This window comes from Mycosarcoma maydis, chromosome 1 (assembly GCF_000328475.2).
Source record: "Mycosarcoma maydis chromosome 1, whole genome shotgun sequence".
Lineage (NCBI taxonomy): Eukaryota > Fungi > Basidiomycota > Ustilaginomycetes > Ustilaginales > Mycosarcoma > Mycosarcoma maydis.
The window spans coordinates 295927-319645 of NC_026478.1; the positions used below are offsets into that span (position 1 = coordinate 295927).

General features: G+C 53.5%; 10 protein-coding genes across 10 annotated transcripts; 5 read left to right on the forward strand and 5 right to left on the reverse strand.

Moving 5' to 3' along the window:
- Positions 1–433: 433 nt before the first annotated feature.
- On the forward strand, positions 434–1939 carry UMAG_00118 (putative UDP-glucose 6-dehydrogenase; the record flags this gene model as incomplete). The annotated part of the gene is made up of 1 exon (XM_011387775.1): positions 434–1939. One exon carries the CDS (start codon positions 434–436, stop codon positions 1937–1939), a length of 1506 nt encoding a protein of 501 aa, XP_011386077.1.
- Positions 1940–2164: 225 nt separating this feature from the next.
- On the reverse strand, positions 2165–3970 carry UMAG_00119 (uncharacterized protein; the record flags this gene model as incomplete). Its single annotated transcript, XM_011387776.1, has 1 exon — positions 2165–3970. One exon carries the CDS (start codon positions 3968–3970, stop codon positions 2165–2167), a length of 1806 nt encoding a protein of 601 aa, XP_011386078.1.
- A 774-nt stretch (positions 3971–4744) lies between these two features.
- On the forward strand, positions 4745–6031 carry UMAG_00120 (uncharacterized protein; the record flags this gene model as incomplete). The annotated part of the gene is made up of 1 exon (XM_011387777.1): positions 4745–6031. The coding sequence occupies one exon, from the start codon at positions 4745–4747 to the stop codon at positions 6029–6031; it is 1287 nt and encodes a 428-aa protein (XP_011386079.1).
- Positions 6032–6512: 481 nt separating this feature from the next.
- UMAG_10028 (uncharacterized protein) lies at positions 6513–7154 on the forward strand (the record flags this gene model as incomplete). Its single annotated transcript, XM_011388315.1, has 2 exons — positions 6513–6874; positions 6956–7154. 2 exons carry the CDS (start codon positions 6513–6515, stop codon positions 7152–7154), a joined length of 561 nt encoding a protein of 186 aa, XP_011386617.1.
- A 110-nt stretch (positions 7155–7264) lies between these two features.
- On the reverse strand, positions 7265–9214 carry UMAG_00122 (uncharacterized protein; the record flags this gene model as incomplete). Its single annotated transcript, XM_011387778.1, has 1 exon — positions 7265–9214. One exon carries the CDS (start codon positions 9212–9214, stop codon positions 7265–7267), a length of 1950 nt encoding a protein of 649 aa, XP_011386080.1.
- A 574-nt stretch (positions 9215–9788) lies between these two features.
- On the reverse strand, positions 9789–11540 carry UMAG_00123 (uncharacterized protein; the record flags this gene model as incomplete). The annotated part of the gene is made up of 1 exon (XM_011387779.1): positions 9789–11540. The coding sequence occupies one exon, from the start codon at positions 11538–11540 to the stop codon at positions 9789–9791; it is 1752 nt and encodes a 583-aa protein (XP_011386081.1).
- A 1202-nt stretch (positions 11541–12742) lies between these two features.
- Positions 12743–14134, reverse strand: UMAG_00124 (uncharacterized protein; the record flags this gene model as incomplete). Its single annotated transcript, XM_011387780.1, has 1 exon — positions 12743–14134. One exon carries the CDS (start codon positions 14132–14134, stop codon positions 12743–12745), a length of 1392 nt encoding a protein of 463 aa, XP_011386082.1.
- Positions 14135–15707: 1573 nt separating this feature from the next.
- UMAG_00125 (uncharacterized protein) lies at positions 15708–16685 on the forward strand (the record flags this gene model as incomplete). The annotated part of the gene is made up of 1 exon (XM_011387781.1): positions 15708–16685. One exon carries the CDS (start codon positions 15708–15710, stop codon positions 16683–16685), a length of 978 nt encoding a protein of 325 aa, XP_011386083.1.
- Positions 16686–17359: 674 nt separating this feature from the next.
- UMAG_00126 (uncharacterized protein) lies at positions 17360–18937 on the forward strand (the record flags this gene model as incomplete). Its single annotated transcript, XM_011387782.1, has 1 exon — positions 17360–18937. The coding sequence occupies one exon, from the start codon at positions 17360–17362 to the stop codon at positions 18935–18937; it is 1578 nt and encodes a 525-aa protein (XP_011386084.1).
- A 193-nt stretch (positions 18938–19130) lies between these two features.
- Positions 19131–21116, reverse strand: UMAG_00127 (uncharacterized protein; the record flags this gene model as incomplete). Its single annotated transcript, XM_011387783.1, has 1 exon — positions 19131–21116. The coding sequence occupies one exon, from the start codon at positions 21114–21116 to the stop codon at positions 19131–19133; it is 1986 nt and encodes a 661-aa protein (XP_011386085.1).
- Positions 21117–23719: the final 2603 nt, after the last annotated feature.

Consider the following 23719-nt stretch of genomic DNA (forward strand, 5'->3'; position numbering starts at 1 on the left):
ACGGTTGTGGCTGAGTTGCTTTTGAACGGTGTTGCTCCCCTGCATTGCAGATCTCCGAGTTGTTGCCCGAAACCACATTTTGTAGTTCCGCCACCAGATCGATGGAGGATGCCTCTCACGCTCCTCTGAGCCCAAACGTGTCTTGAAGGCCACAGACCGTTCGCATACTAGCCGCTGGCAGTAGAGCGAAACGTTGGAGCTACCTTCCTGCCTCGGAGCATGCAGGGTTTAGTCCCGTGTGCCAAGTCCCCTCTTTGATAGGCTACTTAGTGTCGTTCTTGTCTCCTTCTGTGCTCGTCTTTCTCCCTGTTCAAAGTCGGTCAGTCCAACCTTTGACCTTTTTCCTTCCTGACCACTCCCATCGACATCAACACATCCCCGTCGCCGTTCTACTGTTCTACTCCCACCTTCAGCTTGAAGGCATCGTTCAATCATGCCTGCTCCAGTGCTCACTACCAATGGCTCGTCAAGTCAGTTTCAGGTTCAATCAGTTCCCTCGCACGTTCGTACCATTTGCTGTATTGGTGCTGGCTACGTTGGTGGCCCCACCTGCTCCGTAATCGCATTCAAGTGTCCCCACATCAAGGTCATTATTGTAGATGTCAATCCGGCACGTATCGCCGCATGGAACTCGGACGATCTGCCTGTTTTCGAGCCTAGTCTTGATGCAGTCGTACGTGAGTGCCGCGGACGAAACCTCTTCTTTTCGACTGACATCGATGCGGCGATCCAGGAAGCCGATTTGATCTTTGTCTCTGTCAACACTCCTACAAAGACATCGGGCGTCGGTAAAGGTTTCGCAGCTGACCTGCACTACGTCGAAGCTTCGACGCGTCGTATTGCATCCGTAGCTACGAGTTCTAAGATTATCGTAGAAAAGTCAACTGTGCCATGCCGAACCGCAGCTAGCATGAGGACCATCCTCGAGTCAAATTCGAGCTACACGGCTGATGGAACCCTGATCTCATTCCAGATTCTCTCCAACCCTGAATTCTTGGCGGAAGGTACGGCAATCCGCGACCTGATGGCACCCGATCGTGTGCTCATCGGCTCGCTCGACACACAACAGGGCAAGGCAGCAGCCAAAGCCCTCAGCGAAGTCTATCAAAACTGGGTCGATCCATCCAAGATCTACGAAACAGGACTCTGGTCTTCGGAGCTCAGCAAGCTTGCCGCTAACGCTCTTCTAGCCCAGCGCATTTCGAGCATCAACTCGCTCTCCGCGATTTGCGAGGCTACGGGTGCCGATGTAGACGAAGTCGCCCACGCCTGTGGTCTCGATGGACGTATCGGGCCGAAATTCCTCAAAGCATCGGTCGGGTTCGGCGGAAGCTGTTTCCAAAAGGACATTCTCAACCTCGTTTACTTGTCCGAGTCGCTCGGACTCAACGAGGTAGCCGACTACTGGCACCAGGTGATCAAGATGAACGAATACTCCAAGTCGAGGTTTGCCCAAAAAGTCGTTTCCACGCTGTTCAACACGATCACGATGAAGAAAATTGCAGTTCTGGGTTTTGCATTCAAGAAGAATACCGGTGACACACGTGAATCAGCGGCGATCACGCTCTGCAAGTACTTCCGTCAGGAACGTGCCCAGATCTCTATCTACGATCCCAAGGTGACGACAAACCAGATCATGCTCGATCTCACCGAGCCAGGTGTGGTCGATGATGTCGAGGCGGTCAAGCAGCAGGTCAAGATCGCCGGTTCGATGAAGGAAGCGTGCGAGGACGCCGAGGCGGTCGTCATTTGCACCGAGTGGGACGAGTTTAGAGATGCAACAGCACAGGACTGGGATGAGATCTACAGAAGCATGAAGAAGCCCGCTTTTGTGTTTGACGGCAGGGGGATTGTCGATGCAAAGGTGCTGAGAAGCGTTGGTTTCAAGGTGCACGCCGTCGGCAAGGGCCCTCTCATCGTGGACCCAATTTGGGCTTGATTGAGAGTTGTCTAGTTTGTGCTCGTTGCCCCTTTACATACCTTTATCCCGCTCTCTTCTCGGTCTCTTCCCTTCGTTTTCACCACTTCAGCATACACAGTCTCGTTCTTGTTAGGAAAGTGAATTAGCAGTGTTTCAATCGCTTGTTCGCTCAGTGCGCTGATTGGCCAAGGTGATACGGTCCTTGCTTTAGTTACATTCGTGATTGAGTCGAAGAAATGTCCATCAGAACAGGAAATGCGTCTGGCAAAGGATCCACCATGGCAAAGCTACAAGAGCGACTGCTACGACATCTCGCTTCCACCTGCTTGAGTTTATCATGCCCGACGACGTCGGATGATGCTGCTCGGACGATGGTGGCAAATGATCGTCATTCCGCTTGCGCTGATGACTGAGCGGTAGATATCCATCCGCATCTGACCGCGACATGAAGGAGCGCGGCCAAAACCATAGACCTAAGAGCGTGATGATGAAGAATGGCAAATAGAGTCTGGTCCATATGCCAATCTGATCCGGTAGCAAGCATGGTGTGTACGCCATGGTCACATATGGAGGTGTGTCGGGTTGTGATGATGAGGTGAAAGGCGGAGGAAAAAGGCTCAGACGAGCAAAGCCTGGCTTTCGCACTCCTTCGGTCATAGAAATCGACTTGACCGTCAATTCGGGAACCTCGTTCGCTTTGAAGCCCTCTACAACGTTTAGTTTTGACGAGTTGCTGGAAAGCCGTGAATGCCGATATTCGCAATGATCGTGGTCGTCGCCGCTGAAAACAGCCATTGGATCGATCGTGCGCAGCACCCAGTCTGTGACCGAAGATGACACCATATTTTGGTATGTAGAGCCTCGGTCAGTTCCCTGATGAAGAGGTCGGCTTGACTCGCGCTGCACACGATGCCTTGCCGATCTCTGGGCATCATTGCATGTTGTCATTGCAGGCCTGTGCAAAGGAACGTGACTGAGAAGCACACGAGGAATTTGGATTCCACCGAGCTTGACTGACTCTACAAAGTCATACGTGTCCTTGTACTCGCGGTGTGCATTATCGCCGAGCTGGCCATCGAGCTTGCCCAGATGATCCGAGCTGAGATGCGTGTCGAAGGGTCCGCCGCCTTCTCGCTCCATGCCCACTAGGTCTTGTGCGTTGATGAGCACCAATTCGTGCGTTGCACCAAGCGCTGTATCCGAGGAAACGAGAACGCGACCATTGAGACTGGATTTCTGAAATGGGTTCCGATCTTTGACAACAAACCCACCGCCGTCGATTTTCATGCCGAATTCCCTATTGAATCGCTCGATCGCATCGTCGGCTGCCAACACGTCAACCCGATGCCCAGATGATGAGCCGGGCAGGCCAATATCATGGTTGCCGGAGAGATGAATGGTAGGAATGAAATTAGTAGCCGAGGTGCGTGGTTCGATCAATTGCCTAGTGGTGCTGAGCGTCGACTTGAGAGCCTCCCAATCTGCTTCCCTGGGCCTCCAAAAGATATTGCGGAATCGATGCACTAGTGCTGCCCATTCTGCGTCGGATCGCCCTCTTCTGCCTCCGTCGGTAAGGTCGCCCATCCACACCACGCCGTCGGGGGGCTGCACCATTCCCGCTGCTTTCGATGTTTGCCTTCTTTGCGCTTCCAGGTTTGGCGGAAGAATGTACCCTCGATGAAACCACTTATTGGGATTGATGACCAGACTCGTCCAGACGTTTTTGAGGTAGTTGTCCGAGAAATGGCGCACGATCGGATAAAGCAAGCTGATCCAAGGCAGGTCGGGGTATGTGTTGCGATCAATGATCTGCGGATCTGTCACAAGCAACACGTGGACGGCCGGCTGGGGTGATGTTGCAGATGAATGCGGTGGCATGGGCCACGCGCAGCCGTTGGCTGCATCATGAAAGACTGCACGTTCGCCGTAGAACAATAGTGCAAGCCAAAGCAGACGGAATGTGACGATGTGGGTCGACCCAGCGATGAAGTAGATTAGATGCCGCGCTATCTGCACCGTCTTGCGCTGGAACGAGGTTCGATCCGACATTGTGTCCGATCCAACTCGAAGCAGGGGTCGTTTCAATTCATTTGAGGAGCCGACTTGATTGCGTAGGCTTCAGCGACAATGAGTCCTGTGCTGAAGGCCGTGGCGCCGAAATTGATGGTCGTGAGACTCTTACAAGCCGAAAAGACAAGAGCTGTGAGCGCTGCAATTCGTGCCTGGCGTCTAGAAAACATGACATGCCAAGCACAAAGCCCTGAGCGAGCCACGAGCTGCTTTCAGAACGATCTGCAAGCCTCTGACATCCTCCACCCACGACTCAATCAAGAATCACGAATCGTGAATCATCAATCTCGCTCTGTGCGCACGCCATGCGTGGTGCATCACGCGTAGAGATACAGCTTGTTTCCCTCGCCGGCGTAACATGTATCAACAGAGAATCACGAATTTCGTTCGTCTTCCCCGCGTAGTCACGAGTGGAAAGTGAAGTTTTTGTGTAGCCGAGCCAAGAATCGGAATTCGTGATGAAGTTAGGGAGAGGGTAGCTGTGTGACGAAAGTTACGGAAAAGCCTCAGCCGATGGGCCGTTCCTTTTTTTTCGTGATGTATATCTTGGCTTCGTGCTTGCTCTTTCCAGATTTCAGTTTGACCTGCTCTACGTTGGCCTTCCCGCCATCACAACCATCTCTTAGCCTGGCAAGCTTACATCAGTATTCTCGAATTGCGGAGACTTCACGATAGCCCACATCAGGGGACAAGCTCTTCAAAGCCTCAATCCAGTCGGGACAAAGCTCGGACTCCGTCCACGGACCTAGCACGATGCTGTCAACAGGAGTTTGTCGATCATTGCGCTGCGCTGGCCGTATCGCACTTGGTCGCCTTGGAGAAGCATCGTCGATAGCACCTAGATTCTTGCCGCAACAGTGTCGGCTCAGCACAGCCATATCAACTTTAGTAAAGCGCGGCAGTCACTCAGGTCGAATCGTACCATTGTTAGCAGCCGCACCATCCAGTGGGGATTCAAGAAGGCATTTCACCTCTGGGCGCCCGCGAGCCTCACAGAAGCCTTTTCAGTTCCTCACTGCATACGCATTCCAGGGTAAACCGCGCAGCTCGGAAGATGTGCCACAGGAGGGAGACGCGTCGTCTTCTGCCTCGACCAGCGAGCACGACGGTGCACCGCCGACACCGAAGAAAGCGCAGATCGGCGTTCCCTCAGACAGTGAGATTGGTCGTTGGAGGGACGAACTGCTTCGAGGCGGTGAGGCAGGAGAAGATTCGCTCATGTGCACTTCGATGGGCGCAGCTGACGACGTGGCTATTGGTGTGGCCGATGGTGTCGGCGGCTGGACCGAAAATGGGATTGACCCCTCGCTCTTCTCACAAGCACTCATGTTCTACGCATCCAGATCAGCGGCACACACGTCAGCGGATCCGCAAACCGGCTGTGCGCCAGATCGAATTCTCTCCGAGGCATTTGAGCACGTTCTCAAAGAGCCTCTTGTCGTTGCAGGCAGCGCGACAGCATGCATCCTTACCATGGACGCCTCCAATGGCACGCTTCGCTCGGCTAACCTCGGAGATTCTGGATTCGTCATCCTCCGCCAAGGCACCGGTAAGCAGGGAGTCTTCCACGTCAGTTCGCCCCAACAGCTCGGCTTCAACACACCTCTTCAACTCGCCAAATTGCCCAAAGAATGGATTCAGGAGGGCTCCATTTCTAATACACCTAAAGATGCCGCTTCCTGGGAATGCACTTTGCAACACGGCGATCTCATCATTGTTGGCACCGACGGCCTCTTTGACAACGTCGACGCCAAGATTGAGATTCCGCAGTTCGCCAAATTTATCAAGGAGAAACATCACGCTTCGTACGCTGCTCGTCACGCTGCCGCAGCTTCGGAGGCGAAAGAGGACACTTTGGAGGAGGACAGGGAGTTCGTCCAGGTGCTGGCGACAAATTTGGTCGAGTACGCCAAGATTTGTCAGAGCTCGACGACCAAGCAGAGCCCATTTGAGAGGGAAGCAGCGAGGTATGGAATCCACTTTCCCGGTGGCAAGATCGATGATGTAGCGCTGGTTTGCTGTCTCGTTGTTGAGCGTTAATGTGGCAAACACTTGTCAGGACCGCAGCTTGCTTTCGGCATTCATATATTTTGTACTTTTAGACATCCGCTCGCTTGAATCACCACACTCCTTCCGATCGCATCTAGAATCTTCAATATTAGCCGTGGTTGGCGTTGGCCAACTAACTCGGTGGAATTTGCGTGAGGACATTGTGGCGGAAGGATATTTGGAGCATGTATGCGCTGTGCAGCGAGGGAAAATCCTTGGCGTGCAGCAGCACTCGTGACTTCCTCGCAACTGAGAAAAAACCAGTATAACCCTCCACTTAGACGCCCTTGCGTGCACAGCTTGATCTTGGTGACCATCTCCCAATTCGACCTTCCTCACGCGTCAACCACTGTCCTCTCTCGAAGACCATCTCAGCTTTGCAATCACGAATTCGGCTCCTTCTCTCCTTGCTGAATCGTACTCGTCGACTCACACCGACTCTCGATATTATTCGCACTTCAGCGTCGACACAATGCCATCGCACCGCACAAGCACGAGTTCGCACCACCCACACCGCTACACCCACCGAGACAGCGATGGCGAAGAATCGTCCGAAATCTCGTCTTTCGTCTCTTCTGGTAGCGGTGCCTCCTCCACCGTCTCATCTGAGCAAGCGGCTCTATCCAAACTACCCACACTACCAGATCTGCGATTCGAGCAGTCTTACTTGGCTACTATTCGGGGATTTTTGCACGAAGACCAACCCCACGCTGAATCTCTAGATGCAAGTGAGGAGGAGGAGAAGGGCGAGGATCACCATCACAAAGTTGAATTGACCCGTAGCAGTATTAAAGATGGACACGAGCTGTGGCTCGGAAACCTTCGTGTCGAATGGTAAGCTCCTTACCCGCGCTTTGGCTCAAACTCGATAAATGTAATGACTCACCCTCTGTTTGGCTAATCGCTGTTACACAGGTTTCCGATTATGTACGTGACAGTTCGAGATCAGTTGCTTTCGCCTTTGATACAAGGTGCAGTTTGGGGCTTAGGTGGACTGCTCTTGGCTCAGTTCAGACAGTATCTGTCGGCATCAAGAGCACGTCGCGCAGCCCGCCGTGGTGCGAGAGGTCCACCTCCTAGCATTCTCCGTCTGCTCGGTCTCAGTCAACGATGACTCGCTTCTCACCCTCTCATAAGTTCAGTGTGCCATCGGAAGTTTCGTTTAACGATACCCATTCTTACTCGCAATGCTCACGGTTCTAGATCAAAGTGAAGGATGCTTGTCTACAAGTGGCTTTTCACGTCACCGCTTCCCTGAGTCCAGGAGTAGACCAACGCATGGCCCAGCTGCACCGCATCCTCACCCTTCACAGCCTGTGTCGTACTCGCCTCTAACTGGCTCGACAATCTAGCGAGGTCGGCGAAACCCGCGGCTCCACCGTCATTACCCGCCCCACCAATCCACAGCCTGATCAGATATACATCCTGCTGCATCTCGAGCTCATTCACCTCGACCCCGGCCAACTTTTGCAGTTCCTGGCTTGCCGCCAGCGTGTCCAGTTTCCACGCTGCGTGTTGGAGCAACAGCGCTGATCCTTGTATTGCCATAATGAGGTCTAAGAGGTACCTGCTGAATCGGAGATCAGTGGATTTCATGTGGCGTTCCAGATCGAGGTTAGTCAAGATGGATGCGGTTCGACGTACCACATTGCCGAGGAAGCTGATTTCAGCTGACAGATCTTGCGAGAGTTTCGATGGAAGAGAAGCGAGGATGTTGCCGATGTCTTGGAAGAATTCGACGAGAGCTTGACCCTTGGATTGGACGAGAACGCGCAGTACGTCGAGCGAGAGTATGGCAGGCGTACCTTCCCAGATACGTTCGACGGTGCAATCGCGCAGCATCTCGGCCATGCCCACTTCCTCCATGTATCCTTGTCCGCCGAAGGACTCGATGAGCGTCAGGTAGGATTCAGACGCACGTGTGGCGATGAACGCCTTGAGCGCAGGTGTCAGCAATCGCAATCGAGTCTGATCGCGCTTGCTCGCCTGTCCAGACTCGCTAGCACCCATCAGAAGCACATTGGAGAAGAAGATCTGCAAAAATACGCGGTACGTCACGGTGACCTTCAACAATTGGTCCGTGTGCAGCGGAAGTTTTTCGAGCTTACCCCCTCCCAGCGCGGGTCGGATCTGTGCATACGCCGTCGCTGAGCGCAAACCCCACGAAAGTGCGCCCACCGCTCCACCGGCAGAGTACAGCCGAGTAATGTTGAGCACTGAAGAAATGGTGGCTACTCCACGACCGATCTCGCCGACCAGCTCGCCGATGCAACCGTCCAACTCGAGCTCAGCGGTGGGTAAATATTTTGTTCCCAGCTTTCGTTTCAGCCTGTGCACGCGGATACCGTTGAGTTTGCCCGTCTTGTCGTCGCGAATTTTGATGAGGAACAGTGAGAGGCCTCTAGAACCTAGCTGCAAATCGTCGTTGGTACGCGCAAGTGCCAGTGCGATATCGCCATCCGTAGCGGAAGAGAACCACTTGAAACCACTGATGACGAACTGGTCGCCAGCTTCGGGTTTCTTGTGCGCATTGACGGGCCTGGCCACCGTTTCTGTACGAGAGACGTCTGATCCACCTGGACGCTCAGTCATCCATTGGCCCGCTGTCCAAGCCGTGATCGGATCTGTACTGCACAGTCTGGGAATATTCTCCCGCTTTTGCTTCTCAGTGCCGAACAGCTCGAGCACTCGCACCGCGCCGTCAGTCATGCTGACCGGACAGAGCACGACTTTCGACACGGGAGCAAACATGACGGATCTCGTAAAGGCAAAGAGTCGAGCATGCTGTCCCAGCCTTGCCCTTCCACCACCGCTTGTAGCCTCAGGTCGAGAGTATGATTCGGCGACAATAGCGTCTTGAGCAGCTACACCTTTGAGTCGCTTCCAGCCTTCACCTGTGACGAGCTTGTCCACTCGTTGACCCCAAGCATCGTACTGGACCAACGTAGGCTCGTGCTGTTGCGTGTCGAGTGTGGCAGCGATGTCAGCATACTCGCCTTGGACTTTATTGGCGTAGTCAGTGAGTTTGTCGAAAAGACGTTGAATCTCGGCGGTGCGGAGAGCATGTCTACCGCTGGAGAAGAGGCGGAGGATCGTGAGTCGCAAGGCTGGGTCCGAGGACCACGGCGAAGCTACGCGAAAGCGTTCGAATTGAAAGCCTTCTTCTGCCCTCATGTTGAAATGGCCGCTGTGTTGCGATGAAAGTTAGTGTTAATCCCGGAAGTTGCGAAGACGATGATCACGTTGGAGTAAAGACAAAGCACACTCACAGTAAGCAGTGTGACTGTATCTCGCAACAGCATGCAGATCTTGCTGTGTGCAAGAGTCACGAGTGTGGGGTAAACTTGAGATTTAAACAGTCACGGGTATATTCAACGCGATGCAGGCACGAAAGCAGTCGAATTCTCTCACGACTCGTTACTGTGGTTTCTTGCTGTCCAAGTTACCAGCGGCAACCGGCTGCAAACAGCACGATTCGCCGATTTCAACTGCATTAGCTGGTCCCTGGAGCCGCCCCTGCAGACCCTTTCTAGCCATTTAATGAGCAGTGACGGGCAAGTCGTTCTGGCAAGCTGTACTCACGACCGCGTTGAAACTCTCTCCGATACACTCACGATTGGAATCATACATATGCACTGCGAGATGAAACACACATCAGATCAGGCTCCCAAACGGCTTTGCTATTGCGTTACTTTGGTGAGTGGGGAAGGATCTAAGAGTTGATCAGATCGCTCATGCTCTGCTCTTTTCAAGCAGTGGCATCCTGCTCTGCTCGGGTTTGCGGAATAGGAAAGAACTGTCGAGGTAAGATGTCAATCATCTCTGGTGTGAGCTGGTCGAGCGAAGAGACACCGAGCAGTTGCATGCCACGGTGAATCTCGTCCTGCAGGATTTGAATTGCTCTGGTGACACCAGCCTGGCCGTATCCAGACTGAGCGAAGAGAAACGATCTTCCGAGTCCGACTGCTTTGGCACCCAGCGCTACAGCCTTGAGCACATCGGTACCTCGCCTGACCCCGCCGTCCATAAATACCTCGATCTTGTCAAACAGATCCGGTCTCCTCTGACGCAACTCCACGAGCACATCCAAAGCGGCCGGCGCGTACTCCAGACTCCTACCTCCGTGATTGGAGAGCACTACACCCTCAACACCGTGCTTGACTGCGAGTTCAACGTCTTCCACTGTTTGAATTCCCTTGAGGTAGAGGGGCAGCTTGCAGGTTTTGCGGAACCACTTGATGTCGTCCCAGGTGAGGTTGGGTTCGATGTATCCAGAGATGGCCTCGGCTACTCCGCCACCTTTCTTCTTGACATCTTTACCGTGATTAACGCCCATCTCGACCTCTTCGCCCTTGACACGCCTATCACGTTCTCGCTTGCCCATCACAGGCGCATCCACAGTGAGCATCACGGCAGAAACTCCTCGCGCCTCGACCTTTTCCAGGATGCGCTCAGAAGCAGCGCGATCCTTGTTGACGTAAAGTTGATAGATGACGGGCTGTCCGTCTTTCCTCGCATCGAGCATCTCGTCTAGTCCCACAGAGGCGTTGGCCGAAATGCCTTGGATGATCTCGGCGTCGCCGGCACCGCGCGTGAGGTTGAGTTCGCCATCCGGGTGACCGAGCTTGGCCATCGCAGCCGGCGACACGTAGACGGGAATGGAGCAAGTGAAGCCTTTACCGTTCGAATCGAGGAGCTTGACAGAGCTGTCGACCTGACCGATGGCGCGCAGTACACGAGGGCGAAAAACGATGCGGTTGAAAGAAGCGCGGTTCTGCGCCTTGGTGATCTCGTCATCCGCCGCCGAAGAGTAGTAAGCCCACGCCTGATCCGACAGGATGGTCTCGGCGATACGCTCAAAGTCGTCAAGGCTGAGGACAGTGCCGAGTGAAGGCAGGTTCTCGCGTGCAAGCCTCCTCTTGCGCTCCTTGTCCGATTCCGGTTCTGCCTGCTTGATCTGTACTGTGCTAGGATCCACTTGACCTATGTGCTTGGAAGCATCCAGATTCTCTTCTATCGCCGTCGGTGGGTGGACTGGCTCGAAGATTTCGGTAACGTCTTTGCCGGCGTTCTTGAGGATGATGTTGCGTCCACCTGGATGAATGTCGACAAACTCGGTCACATCATACACTTGTCCCTTGATGACCACCCAGAGACCCTTGCCGCCTTCTGAGGGAAGCTGGTTATAGCTAGCTACCTCGTCCATCGAGACGAGCTTGCCTTCAGGATCCGAAGTAGCTGCGGGGGATGCTATACTTGGCGCAGATCGTACCTGATCGTTGTACACGCTTCGCGTTGGTACAGCCGAGGCAAGCAGTGCCAAGCCGACCAAGCCTGCCACGATGGCTTTTACATTGCCGCTTCCATTGCTCGCCCGTGATGCTCTGCTTGAAGAGGAGGACAGAACTCGTTGCTGGACTTGTTCAGGCGCAGACGAACGGAGCAAGGTCGAGCTGCTCGGTCTCGAGCGTATCGACGTTCTGATGGCGCTCCTGAACATGATTGCAACAGCAAGATCTCGGCAAGCCTCTGTAGGAATAAGGATCAAACGAAAGCGGACGTGTGCCCTTCATTTCCGAAGTTAAGTGTGTTCTTATAAGATGGTTCTTGCTCGGTGCTCAGAACACCGACGGAACCGACAACGGGCAATTACACACTCCACCTTTTCACCGACATACGACCCACGCTCGCACTCAACGCACTCAACCCCACAACCATAGAGGCATGCAATCGTTGCTTCTGGATTACAATTACAACAGTCACAAGTCTTCCCCCGCGCTGAGGTTTCGCAACAGTCGGTAGGTAAAATCCAAAACAAATAACATCAAAAAAAGAAAGAAAAAACCAAGATCATCCTAGAGGCCCGGGTCCGCATCCGCGTCCGCGAAATCCCAACCTGACCGAGTCGTTCGCCATTTTTCATTTCACAATAATTCACAGATGAGGTCCCAAGTATGGACAACTCACGACTCGTCCGCCAAGTTCCGGACCGATACTCCGATGCAACATGTGCTAGAAGATCTCACATCTCACATCTCACATCTTACATCTCCCGATTATTTGTGTGTTGCGGATGCTCACTTACGATTCGTGATTCATGATTTGTAAGCAGCCAATCTGGTTTTGTTCGAAACTGCCTGCGTTGTTTATGCGGATAGCCTCAGATGCATGAATGCGCTCACCATCATCTCTTTCACCTTGGTCTGCGGCGTCATATCTTGATTCTATGTGGAAGGATTAGAGCCAGACTAGGACTATATCGATGAATTTGCGATGCTTTGAAGATGTACTGTACATGTGGACAAGAATTGTAACTTCGACGGCCAAAACGTGAAAATGAACTCAGTCGCTGGGGCGATAGCCGATTATCGATTGACGAAAACCTTGGCCTTTGCCTTGAAGCCAACTTCTCCCGAGACGCCTATGACACAGGCCCGTTGAGCTTTCTCTTATTCACGAGCACCCAGACACGGCAACGCAAGTTGGAAAAGAACCAGGTCGTTCGAAGCACAGTCAAAGAGCGGCAGCCAGAAAAGAGGCGTCTCTACGAGGATGACGACAGAACGAAAACGAAAGATGTAACCAAGCGACGACATATTGCGGACAAAGTAAAGTGACAAGGGTATAAGGAGATAAGTAGTGTAGTGAAAAGATGAAAGCAAGTCAGACTACCTGCCCGAGACGATATCTAGGAGACAGCCATCAAACGGCGCCAGCAACGACATTGCGCGAAGCCATCCTCGGCGACGTGCGACGGCTCGAAGAAACAGAGGAGGGAGATCCTTCCTTGACCGTCTTCGGAGAGGCTGCTTCCACTGCTGAAATCTCGGTCGCTTGGCCATCATCGGCCTTGAGTCGCTTGCTGACTTCATCGAGAGAGTCTGAGAGCGTGTTGCGGGTCGAATCATCAGCGTGCACCTCTTGGCTGAGCGCGCTTGCCTTGCGTTTGTTGGCAGCTGTCGCGCGCACAGCTGGCGACGATGCGTCGGCATCGGAAGCGCTGGTCTTGGTCTCGTTTGCATCGGCATCGTCATGGTCGAGTAGGGGCTCCATGGTGATGGCGCTAGCAGCGAGGGGACTGCTTTGGAAAGGTGCAGTCGAGGCCAACCCATGGTGGTTCTTGCTGACCTCTGGCGGACTTGTGCCACGCGAAAGCGAATTGCGGTTTGCTTCTTCTTCCGCCGGAGCGGCTGATCCTGAGCGTGTACCCGCGCGTCTTGCCGACACCGACGCCTGAGCTGTGATAGGCGCGGGTGAGGATGCTCTTGAGGCGGGTCGGCGCGATCGACTTGAAGGGACCGTGAGATGAGATTCGGATGTCGGGTTGGCCGAGCTGCGACTCCTAGAAGAGTCACGACTCATGGCTGGAGACGCCGCTTCCGGCTTGGCGGTGCTCGACGACGCCGTCTGAGAAACAGTAGTTGTCTGAAGTGCGCCTGCAACGGTAGCATACGGACTGCTGCTCTTGCGCTTCTTGCCCAGGCCCTTGACGCCAAGATGCTCGAGTTCAGCCTTGGACGCCAACTTCTTGGCCGCTTCGCGCTTGGCAGACTGGATGGCTTTTTGTTGAGCCTCACGTGCTTTGGCGAGCGCGGTGCCGGGCGCACCGGGATAACGGTCGTTGGTGAGCGAGTATATCTCGGAACGCTTGCCCGAGTTGGGGTCATAGAGTGGATGTGAGCCCTCGGCGGACCAGTGTGGAACGCTGGTGGTGATGAGTGGTACGAGCTTGTCCGAAGTGCGTTGTGAGGGTGTGGCAATCGCCGCGCCTTTGGACACGAGGGAGAGCGGAGGCGCTCGGAATGCTTGAAATTTGCGACCACGCTTTGCGCCAACGGCATAGATGCTGTCAGCGGAAGACTTGACGTACGACGATGATGGGGGCGGAGAACCGCCGGCAGACGAAGAAGAGGACGATGAAGCTGATGCGGAAGCAGCGGCAGCTTGGAGCGCTTGGAGGGCAAGGATCTGGTTTTGTTTAGCAGCAAGCGCGATGCGGCTGAGAGGCGCGGGCATGGGCTGCGCAGGGCGGATCGAAGTTGAGGAGCCCAGCGAGCTCAAGCCCCGCGGCTGGACAGGCACGGCGGAGCTCATATCGGCGTGGTCTAGCAGATTGTAGTGATATCCTGTGAGTTGAAGGAGGTAGTGGCAACAGGTTGGGGCAACGGCGTGATGGTGGTTGGGTCGAAGATGAGCCCAAGCAGACACGCAAGCGCTTTGATGTAACAGGGCCAAGGGGCGAGGTTTGGGACGCACACTCTGTCGGAGCAGCGGAGGAAGCGGACTGATTCAGTAACTAAGTTATTCGTGATTGTGGAACACGGTATGCGGGTGAGTGACTTGGTCTCTGCAAGATTCACGATTTCTTTTGTTGAACCGGCTAATCACGAATGTGGGTGGAGAGCGCCAGCCAGCCGCTGAACGAAGCTGTCTCGCTTCGGATGTCTTTGGTGCTCAAGGATGCGCCTAACTACAACAAACTCGTGACTGAAAAGGCAATCACGAATATCTTACCACCCCGTGCAGGTTGTGTCTGACTGCTCTACTGCAGACAGTGTCAAAGTCACTTCACTCTTGCGACTTTTTTCTAATCAATTCTCTCCATGACGACCCGCTCCACCTCAAAACAAGGGTCCAAAACATGACTGGTCTGGTGCCTTTTTTCGCATTGTTGCATCACATTCAGCATGACCTTCTTGCCAAAGGGCCTTGCGACGAGCTCGCTCAGCGAGATTGCAACTGGCAGCTGCAGCTGCAGCTACACGTACTAAGTTATTGGTGATCTCTTCAAGTTGGCATCGTACGACAGCTCGTGTTCGTTTACCAGTTCAATCAAGACCGGCACCAATGATAGCTGGGGCAAGGTCGCCGCCACTTGTAACTGACTCTATCTTAGATTTCGGAAGGGGACGGAAAAAGCCTAAACAGGAAAGCCTTGCATTGGCAAAGGAGTGTCTCAAACGGGGCTTCCGAGCAGACTAGGGAGTGTCACTCTCAATCAAGTACTGCTTCATGACTCGCTTGGAAGGTCATCGCAAGAGCTCCATCTCGCAGAAAACCTTCGATGAAGCAAGATTCGATCATGCTATCGTCACCCGTCCCGAAAAAGTTTCGGGCCACTCTGCTGAATTCAGTGCATACTTTTTCTTTCGCCCTGCCGACGAGAATCAATGTGCGATCCGTGCAATGATCCTGATTAGCATATTGTGGCATCCCAACTTTGCCTTGCTCGTCCTTCAGATGTATTGCTAGTCGTATGCGAAAGTAATGGTCGCTTTTCACAAAGATGAGAGTTGCGAGTGGTGTGGGAAGCGCACGCACTTTGTATAAGTTAGTTAACTTACGTTAGGATCACTTGTTGAGCTGTGTCTCGCACTCACGGGCCAGACTTTCTAAATCGTGAATGGTCTCAGCCCTCGTGTCCATGTCTCGTGCGAATAATCACGATGACCAGAGGATGTGAAAAGTGGAGAAATGGCCCATTTAGGAATGGCTCGGCGGCCCCACATGCATCTTGGACTTGCACAGCTTTGATTCGACCAAGTCACGAGTGAGTGCATCTCCATCTTCCATAGACTCGACTCGGCCTGCGCGTCGATCGTTTCAAGCAGCAAGATCCCTTGACAAGCGTCTTGACACGTCTGCCGAGTTCTCATCACTGCTGACCATGTCTCCAAGGCCTACTACGCCGATTCTGCACCAGCCAGGCTGGAGCAGCCTGGCAAGGCCCAGAAGCAGTAGCGAGCAATCTCGACCGCGTCAGAGCATCACAATCGAAGAGCCGGAACGAACTCGAACGGCGACGAGCCATTCTTCGCTCGCATCAGCAGCCACGAACGCATCCACCTCACCCTCACGCTCGGCCATTGTTGGAGACGGAACGTACGGCGGACGACGAGGCGGACCGTCGATGAGCAAGAGCCGCACCAGCAGCTCGGGCGGCTTGAGCGATGTCAGAGCTGGATACGAACGCAGAGTAGGCTTTGACACCATGCCCGATGCCGACGAGACCAACTCGGGTGCCTTTAGCTTTACGCTCCAAGTCAAATCTCGCGGCTTTATGCGAACCAAAAACACACGAACGTTCATGGTCGCCGTGGATGACAACCCCTACTCAGAACATGCGCTTGAGTGGCTCATGGAAAATCTGGTGGAAGATGGAGATGAAGTAGTCGCTGTGCGCATTCTTGACGAAGAAGCCGACCAGATCGATCAGGAAGACGCCAGGGAGGAAGCACGCGAACTCATGGCTTCCATCGTCGATCTTAACGAGGAAGCCGAAGACCGCCGGATCTCGATGGTAGTCGAATTTGTCGCCGGAAAAGTTGTCTCCACCATTCTCGACATCATCCACGTCTATCGTCCCGACAGTCTGACGGTAGGCACCCGAGGCAGATCAGCAAATAAATTCCAAAAGATGCTCGGACAGCACATCATGGGTCACGTCAGCCGAGATATTCTCTCTTCATCACCTGTTCCCGTCGTGGTCGTTCGTCCCGAAGCCAAAGTTCAAAAGCATCTCAAGAAGCGCCTCAACGATCCTAAGCGTAGAGGTTACCACAATCTGCTTAAAGGCGCTGGCGATCTGCCTATGAGCATCACCAAGAGCAAGCGCCGTTCGCTCCAGGTTCACAACACAAGCTAAAGTAGAGCTGCTCCATCACCAACACCACCTGCGTCCAGTTGTATTTGTAACCTCTTTTTGTGAAGAACTGCATCCGCATGGTTCGCAATATACATCTCCCTCGCTCTGATTCCGCGAACTCGGTTGATAGGAAGTTAAACAGACAACTGGCGCTATCGTGTATGTCGAGAGCTCATACGGTCTTGCCACGTCTCAAAGTCGTGAGTCTCGTGTCTCTTGTCTTTTCGCAACCTTTGTTAAGTTTGGCCAGAAAGCGGTATTATCTCTACAGCCGAGGCAAACGCGACTTGATGATTTACCCATTCACGATTGTCTTTTCGGCCATGTCCGAACGTGGAACAAGTTCGGCATCGAGCTTGTCAGGCGAAGCTGTAAGTTTGGAGATAAAGGCTTTGATCAGTGTCTGGGCGCGTGTCACTTGTTCAGCGGGCTCAAGCTGCACTGGCACGCTGAAAGCATATCGCAGGTCTTCGGGTAGATCTGGCCAACGAGCACGAAGGGGGCGCCTTATCAGCAACGCGGGCGCATTTGTGCGTTTTTTTCATCACTGGAAGAACTGCGTTAGTGATTTGTGGAAGGGTCGCCGGGGTAAAAAGCTGTCGTGTGTCAAGCTGGAATATCTCGTAACCCTCTTTTCTCTCCATCTCCACCATCTCCCAGAACATCGCCTTAACATGTCGACGCTGAAAGGACACTGCAACTGTGGAGCGCTCGAGTACTCACTCGAAGCGACGCCCGCTAATCTTTGCCTCTCGGCCTTCTGCCACTGCACGCAGTGTCAACGGATAAATGGTGCGCCTTACGTTTGGACGACGCATTGGAAGAAGGAAGCCGTCACGTGGTCTTCTCCGTCGGCTGCGGGATCCAATAAGACAGTCGATGCTCAGGCTGAAAAGGTCTTTGGAGCTGGTGTGACCACTGGCCAGCTTTACGAATCGGTTGCAGGACGAAAGTGGAAGTTGCGTTGTTCGGAATGCGGTAACCCGATGGGAACGTGGAACGAAGCCAAGCAGCAATGGTCTCTGTGGCCAAGCACCCTCGCTCGTCCCGCTGGTGATAAGTCCGGACTGGAGGGCATCGAACACTTGGCTGCTACAGCACACATGTTTTACGGTTCGTGGAAGCTCGTCACTGTCACGGACGATCTGCCCAAATTCGTCGGATACCCTTCCGAATCACAGCAAGTGGATCGTAACGCCGAACCGCTTCCTGCCAACTTTAACACGAATGATTTCAACCCGCACGATCCGCGGGACATGGTCGGATACGGTCACACACTTCCACACCCGCAGTGGCCCAACAAGGCACGTATCGCCATCTCCTTTGTGCTCAACTACGAAGAAGGTGGTGAGAACATTACGCTCAACGGCGATACATACGCCGAGCAGTACTTGACAGAGTACGGTGCGGCGAACGGACACAAGCCTCCAGCCAACGTGAGGAACTTAAGTGTCGAGTCAGCCTACGAGTTTGGCTCGCACCGCGGATTCTGGAGGATTTTGGATCTATTCAAACGCAATGGATTGAGGTTTACGAGTTGGTCGGTGGGCAGAGCGGTGGAGCAGAACCCGGCGGCAGTCAAGGCAATGGAGGAAGCAGGCTGCGAAGTGGCAAGTCATTCTTACCGATGGTTTGACCATTCGTTGATGAGTCAGGAAGAGGAACGACATCAGATCCAGTCGGCGATCAAAGCGATCAAAGAGGCCAGTGGTCAATCTCGTGAGCCTAGAGGATGGTATACCGGACGACAATCCATCAACACTCGAAGACTGGTGTACCAGGTTTACAAGGAGATGGGACTCGAAAAGGAACTGTATGACTCGGATGCATACGACGAAGATCTGCCATACTGGGTTCCCGCCCCAGACGGAACGCCCGATGAACACCTGCTTGTCATTCCTTACACGCTAGACAACAACGACATGCGATTCGCCATCACGCCCGGATTCTTCAACTCGGAAAGTTTCGCAACCTACCTCATCGACGCTTTCGAGACGTTGGTCAGCGAGACTTTCTTGCCCGAGCAAAACCCGAACTCAGTTCCCAAGATGATGAGCATCGGATTGCATTGCAGAGTGGTGGGCAGACCAGGTAGATTCCAAGGTCTGCAGAGGTTCGTTGATCACGTACAGAAGAGGAACAAGGAGTTGTTGGAGCAGGGCGGCGGACAAGGCGGTGTATGGGTCGCGACCAGGGAGGAAATCGCCAACCACTGGAGGAAGACTCATCCTCCCACCAAGAAGCACGCTTGACGCTGAAAGAGCTGATTATCATTCACGATTGCTCTTTGCCACTCACCCGTTCTGTTTTCTCTCAACCTTAGCTCATTTTCAAAGCCCATGTTGACTCAACCACACATCGTCTGCACAAACACCTGTGATATCCTCGAGATCGATCAAGAGAGATCGGCTTTTTTCATTTGAGAAAGTGTAAAGTGCGAACGCATCACGACCGTTCAAACTGATACCTCACCCTGTCCGCCGCCAAGTAGAACATCTGAGGCGGCCTCTTGGGCTTGGTCTCACCAGGCTCCCGCATTCCGCCCTTCATTCTCTCCACTTCATCGCCTACTTCAGCCGCCAAGCGTCCACCCTGCATCTCGGCTGGAAGAATGGTGAAGCCGAGGGGGCCGCACTCGCAGTCGGGACACAGCAGATACTTGACCGTCAACTGCTCTCCCGGCTTCAGACCTAAGCTGAGATGCGAGAGAAGTGAAGCGACATCCTCATCCGAGTCGTCCGAGCCGCTACCTGCATGTTTGCGGTTGCGTTTCTCCTTTTTGCGCTTCTCCTTTTCCTCCTTCTTTTGTTTTTCCCTGGCTTCCTTCTCTTGCGCTTTGGTGCGCTGAGCAGTGGAAGATCCGACACTGTTGCCCAAAGCTTGGTCAGAGTCCAACTTAATCGAGGTGGGATCGTTGCACAGTGGCACCGTCCATAGGAGGTCGCGCGAGAAGCCAACATTTTCAAACTGAAGCGGACCGGCAACCATCCAGAAGCCTTTGACGCTAGTCAGCAGGCGATGCGAGACACTTGCGCTGGCAGCATGCAGTGGGAAGGCGGGAGTCTGAGGGGGCGAGGGAGAGTTGGGCAGTTGCAAAGCCGGATTAGAGAGGGGGCCACTCTCCTTTCGCGTCCACTCACCGGCGCCTTTAGCAAGAAGGCAACATCGACAATTGTCCATGGGGCAGTAGAGTTTTGCGAGATTGGTTCCGGTCTCGCGATCGACGAGACGCGCTTCAAGCGCCAACCCGGCGTCTTCAGCCGGAGTTTTGGCAGCAACGGCTTGACCGAGGATCGAGGTGTACGTTTGACCTGGGTTCTTGCCAGGCTCTGACTGGGCAGCGAGCGCAGCCATGATGGATGCTTGGGACGGCATGCCAGGTGGCGACGTGGATTTGGAAGGAGGAGAAGCAGCGGACTTTGGTTCAGAAGGTGCCAGTGACTTCTTGTCTTGGTTGACGGTTGTCGTAAGGGCCGATGAGGCAGCACCCTGCTTGGGAGTCGGCGTTGTGTCGACGGATGGGGCAACGGGAGAAGTCATCTTGAGGCCAGCGGGGGGGTCGTCGCTTGCAGAGGAAGTGGCCGAGGTAGTCCTTGTCAATTGTGAGCCGGGGCGGCTTGCAGATCCGCTGCTGGGCGAAGGATAGACGCTACGCCTCATCTCGAGCCACTGACCACTGCCGTACTGAACGTGACTGACGCACTGAGTGCGGAAGCCGACCTTTTTGTAGAGTGCAGTGAGCTCTTCGTGCGCGAGCAATGCTAGGGTTTCGTATCCGCGCTTGCCCTTGTCGCCTTCGGGACCTTTTCCTTCTTCGGCTTTGCGAATGCGAGATATATAGTTTTCGAGCATCCTTGTTGCGAGGCCTTTTCTCTGCATCTCGCTCGCGACGCAGACCGAGTGAATACAGACGATGCGCGCATCTTCGGAAGTGTCGTGAGTCGACATGGAGCGGAGGGTAAGCGCAGGCGCAGCCGTGCCCGTAATGAAGCCAACGATCCTCCTCCTTGGCTGGCCCGAAACGGAGAGAGGACCGGCGACTTTGGGCGGCGGCAAGGGAACAAAGGCGCCCAAAAACAAATGGGGAGCGGCTGTCTGGCGAGATAATAATCTGTCGTAGCTGGCGGCATCTTCAGGGGGGAATCCCTCGACCTCGAGAGCGTGTGCAGCGCGGACCTCTTCGGGACGGACATAGTCAAACACGAGGTTGCGGGGGAGTGTCGAGGTAGCAAAGGAGGGGCTGGAGCTCTTGTGCTGTGACGAGGTCCTCTTGTGCGAGCTGGGAGGTGGAGAACGCTGTGAGGATTGACTCATATTGGATGTTGAGGAAGAAGTAGAGTTGGAACGGGTATTGGTTCGACCGAGAGTGTGGGTGATGGTCTGGTAGAGAGTGGTCGAGTTATGAGCCATATGGCTCGGAGGCGGATGCATGATGGATGATGATGGGCTTTGAATGTGATGGGTGTGATCGCAGCTGCGGTTGTGTGGCGGTGTATGCAAGGTGGGACGTGATTTTGTCCAAACAATGAAAGCTTTGTGCAGTTCCGGCGGCGAAGAGCAGGCGAAGAGCAAGCGAAGGAAAGGATCCCCGCTCTGGCGTCTAATGTGAAGATGGCAAGGATCGAATTGGCTTGATGGCCATTCTGGTCACCACATGAGATTGATGGATGGATGCGACGTGGTAAGGTAGAAGGAAGCAAAGCTTAGCATACAATCAATCGTGAATGGTGACGGTGGCTTTGACGTCGTTGCAGCAAGGACATGCCCCGTCACAGGCTGAGCTCAATCAAGGACACGGCCTGGTTCAGCTGGCTATTCTCACCAAGCCAGAGAACAGCCAAGGACGGGAAAAAAGCTAAGCTCAGAGTGGGGGTGTCGTGCCGAAGTTGAGGATAATCTGGGCCCTAACTTTGTCCTATTCGTGTTTCATGATTCGTAATTCCTTCACGCCAGAGCAGCAGCCGCCAAAAATAAGAATAAAATCGTGAGATGAACAATCACGAATAAAATAAGTCACAGAATCACGAATCACGAATGGGACAGATCTGAGCGCTGTCATTCACGATTCACGATTCACGATTCACGATTCTGATTTCTCGCTCGTGTTTCGGCTATCTACCGGCACCGAACAAGCTCTAGCCTCAGCCAAACTAGTGTATTAATAATTCCACCAAGACTGAGAAGCTAAGTTAGGAAAAATAGACAAAAATCGAAGAACCGCGCGCATCAGCATCCGTGATCACAACTGTGAGTCACGAATTGTGAATCATGACACTTGTCCACTCTGTGCCTGCGCGTGTGCTTGCGACTTTGCGAAATCGTGTTTATGGTTGACATACACATTCACGATTCAGTGATTTTTGATTGTTCTGGACCACAGGCCGATGGCGATATCATGTCGAATTGATTGGTGATTTGGTTGCAAGCAATTAGACACTGCGGCCAGAAATCACTCGTGACTCTCTTCCCAGCCTGACACTCATTACTGACAAGTGATGATGAGAAAGATCGAGGCTCCCATTATCAGTTGACGTAGTTTGCTCCCACGTTCGTGATTGGTTCCCACATTCGTGATTGGATTGATGGCCTCCTCACCCCCATCCACCTGCAGAGTCAATTTTCCACGTTCAGAATGCCACTAGTGCGACGGAATCAGAGTGGTTGACGATGCAATGGTGACATGTAAGCGTAGATCAACAAATTCTCGGTCAGCCAGCGCCATTCAGACACATGGATGGTACTTATGACTATCGCCACTGAACCAAGCAACTCTCTACTTGGACGGTGTCCACCCAAACGCTCACTGCTGGGACAGAGTCTTTGCCCAGACAAACAAAATTAGTACTAGGTTAATAGAAAAGATCAAAATAATATTCAACAGAGACAGCTTTGCCCGCAACCCTAGCTTGGATTCTGAGTCTCAAGTCTTTCACCTTGGCAAAGCCCAGCCAACGCCAAGACTCATAACTCGCTCTGACTTTGGTAGACCCTCGAGCTTTTGCAATTTCTGCAATGGTATAGTAACGCACGTTTGCTGTTCGGCTCTAACGGTCCACTCACACTTGCATCTTTGCAACGACGTATCGAGTTCTACCTCCAACCGGCGACCAGTCAGCCACAGCTCGAAGCTCGTCTTCTCTCCTGTATGTCTTGTGCTGCTCATCCAGCGTCAATTCGTGATTATGAACAACCCAACATGTGACAAGGCTTGGCAACTTGTCTTATGAGTTTCGGATTGGTCATTCTCGCGCTACCCCACACCTTGATTTCTTGGCCACATGGAGAGTTCCGCACCGACTGCTTCCATCCACCGAGCTTTTCTCGCTCGATGCCTTCCAACGATGCCATTCTCCCCCGAAGGAAAATTGAGGAGTCCCTCTGCCAGGCTGGTCACCTGGCCCGCAACCAGCGACTCGTTTCCTTCAAACAGGTCCTCAATGAGCCCAAATTCGCTACAGCGGTGGCTGCGTACTTGAGAGCGCGCTTTCTTGTACATGGTACACTACTGTCGCCCAGTCCATAACCTTCTCACTCCTTCACTCTCCTTTACCACACCTCAGTCCACCTTATTCCAGACATCAACATCCGGCAACACGGCCAACCGGCCGAGACGTCGTTCGGACCCCCTTGCCCAATCCATGCAGAACCGTACAGCACTTCGACCCATCACGTGACCCACTATCTACAACCTGTACCTCTGATTCTTGACTCCTGCATAAGCCTCCATATGGTTGGGTCGGTGTATGAAGTCAAACCTTGATTTATCACCCCTTTCAAACCAGATCGAATCGGGCTGTACCTCGGCTCGGGTAATTGCCCGATCAGTTACGTACTCTCCCCTCACCGCGTATTTCTTCCGATTGCAGGGTCCATGCAATTACCAGTACGTCTGTGCGTCATTCGTGATTTTCAAAAGCCAGAAACAGCGCCTCCATACAGCAATCGTGGACTGAGTATGTGGAGGCTTACATCTCAAGTCCTCGTCGTCATGATGGCAGCGCATGGTTGTAGAGGAGAGCGGCGTCCAGCCGATC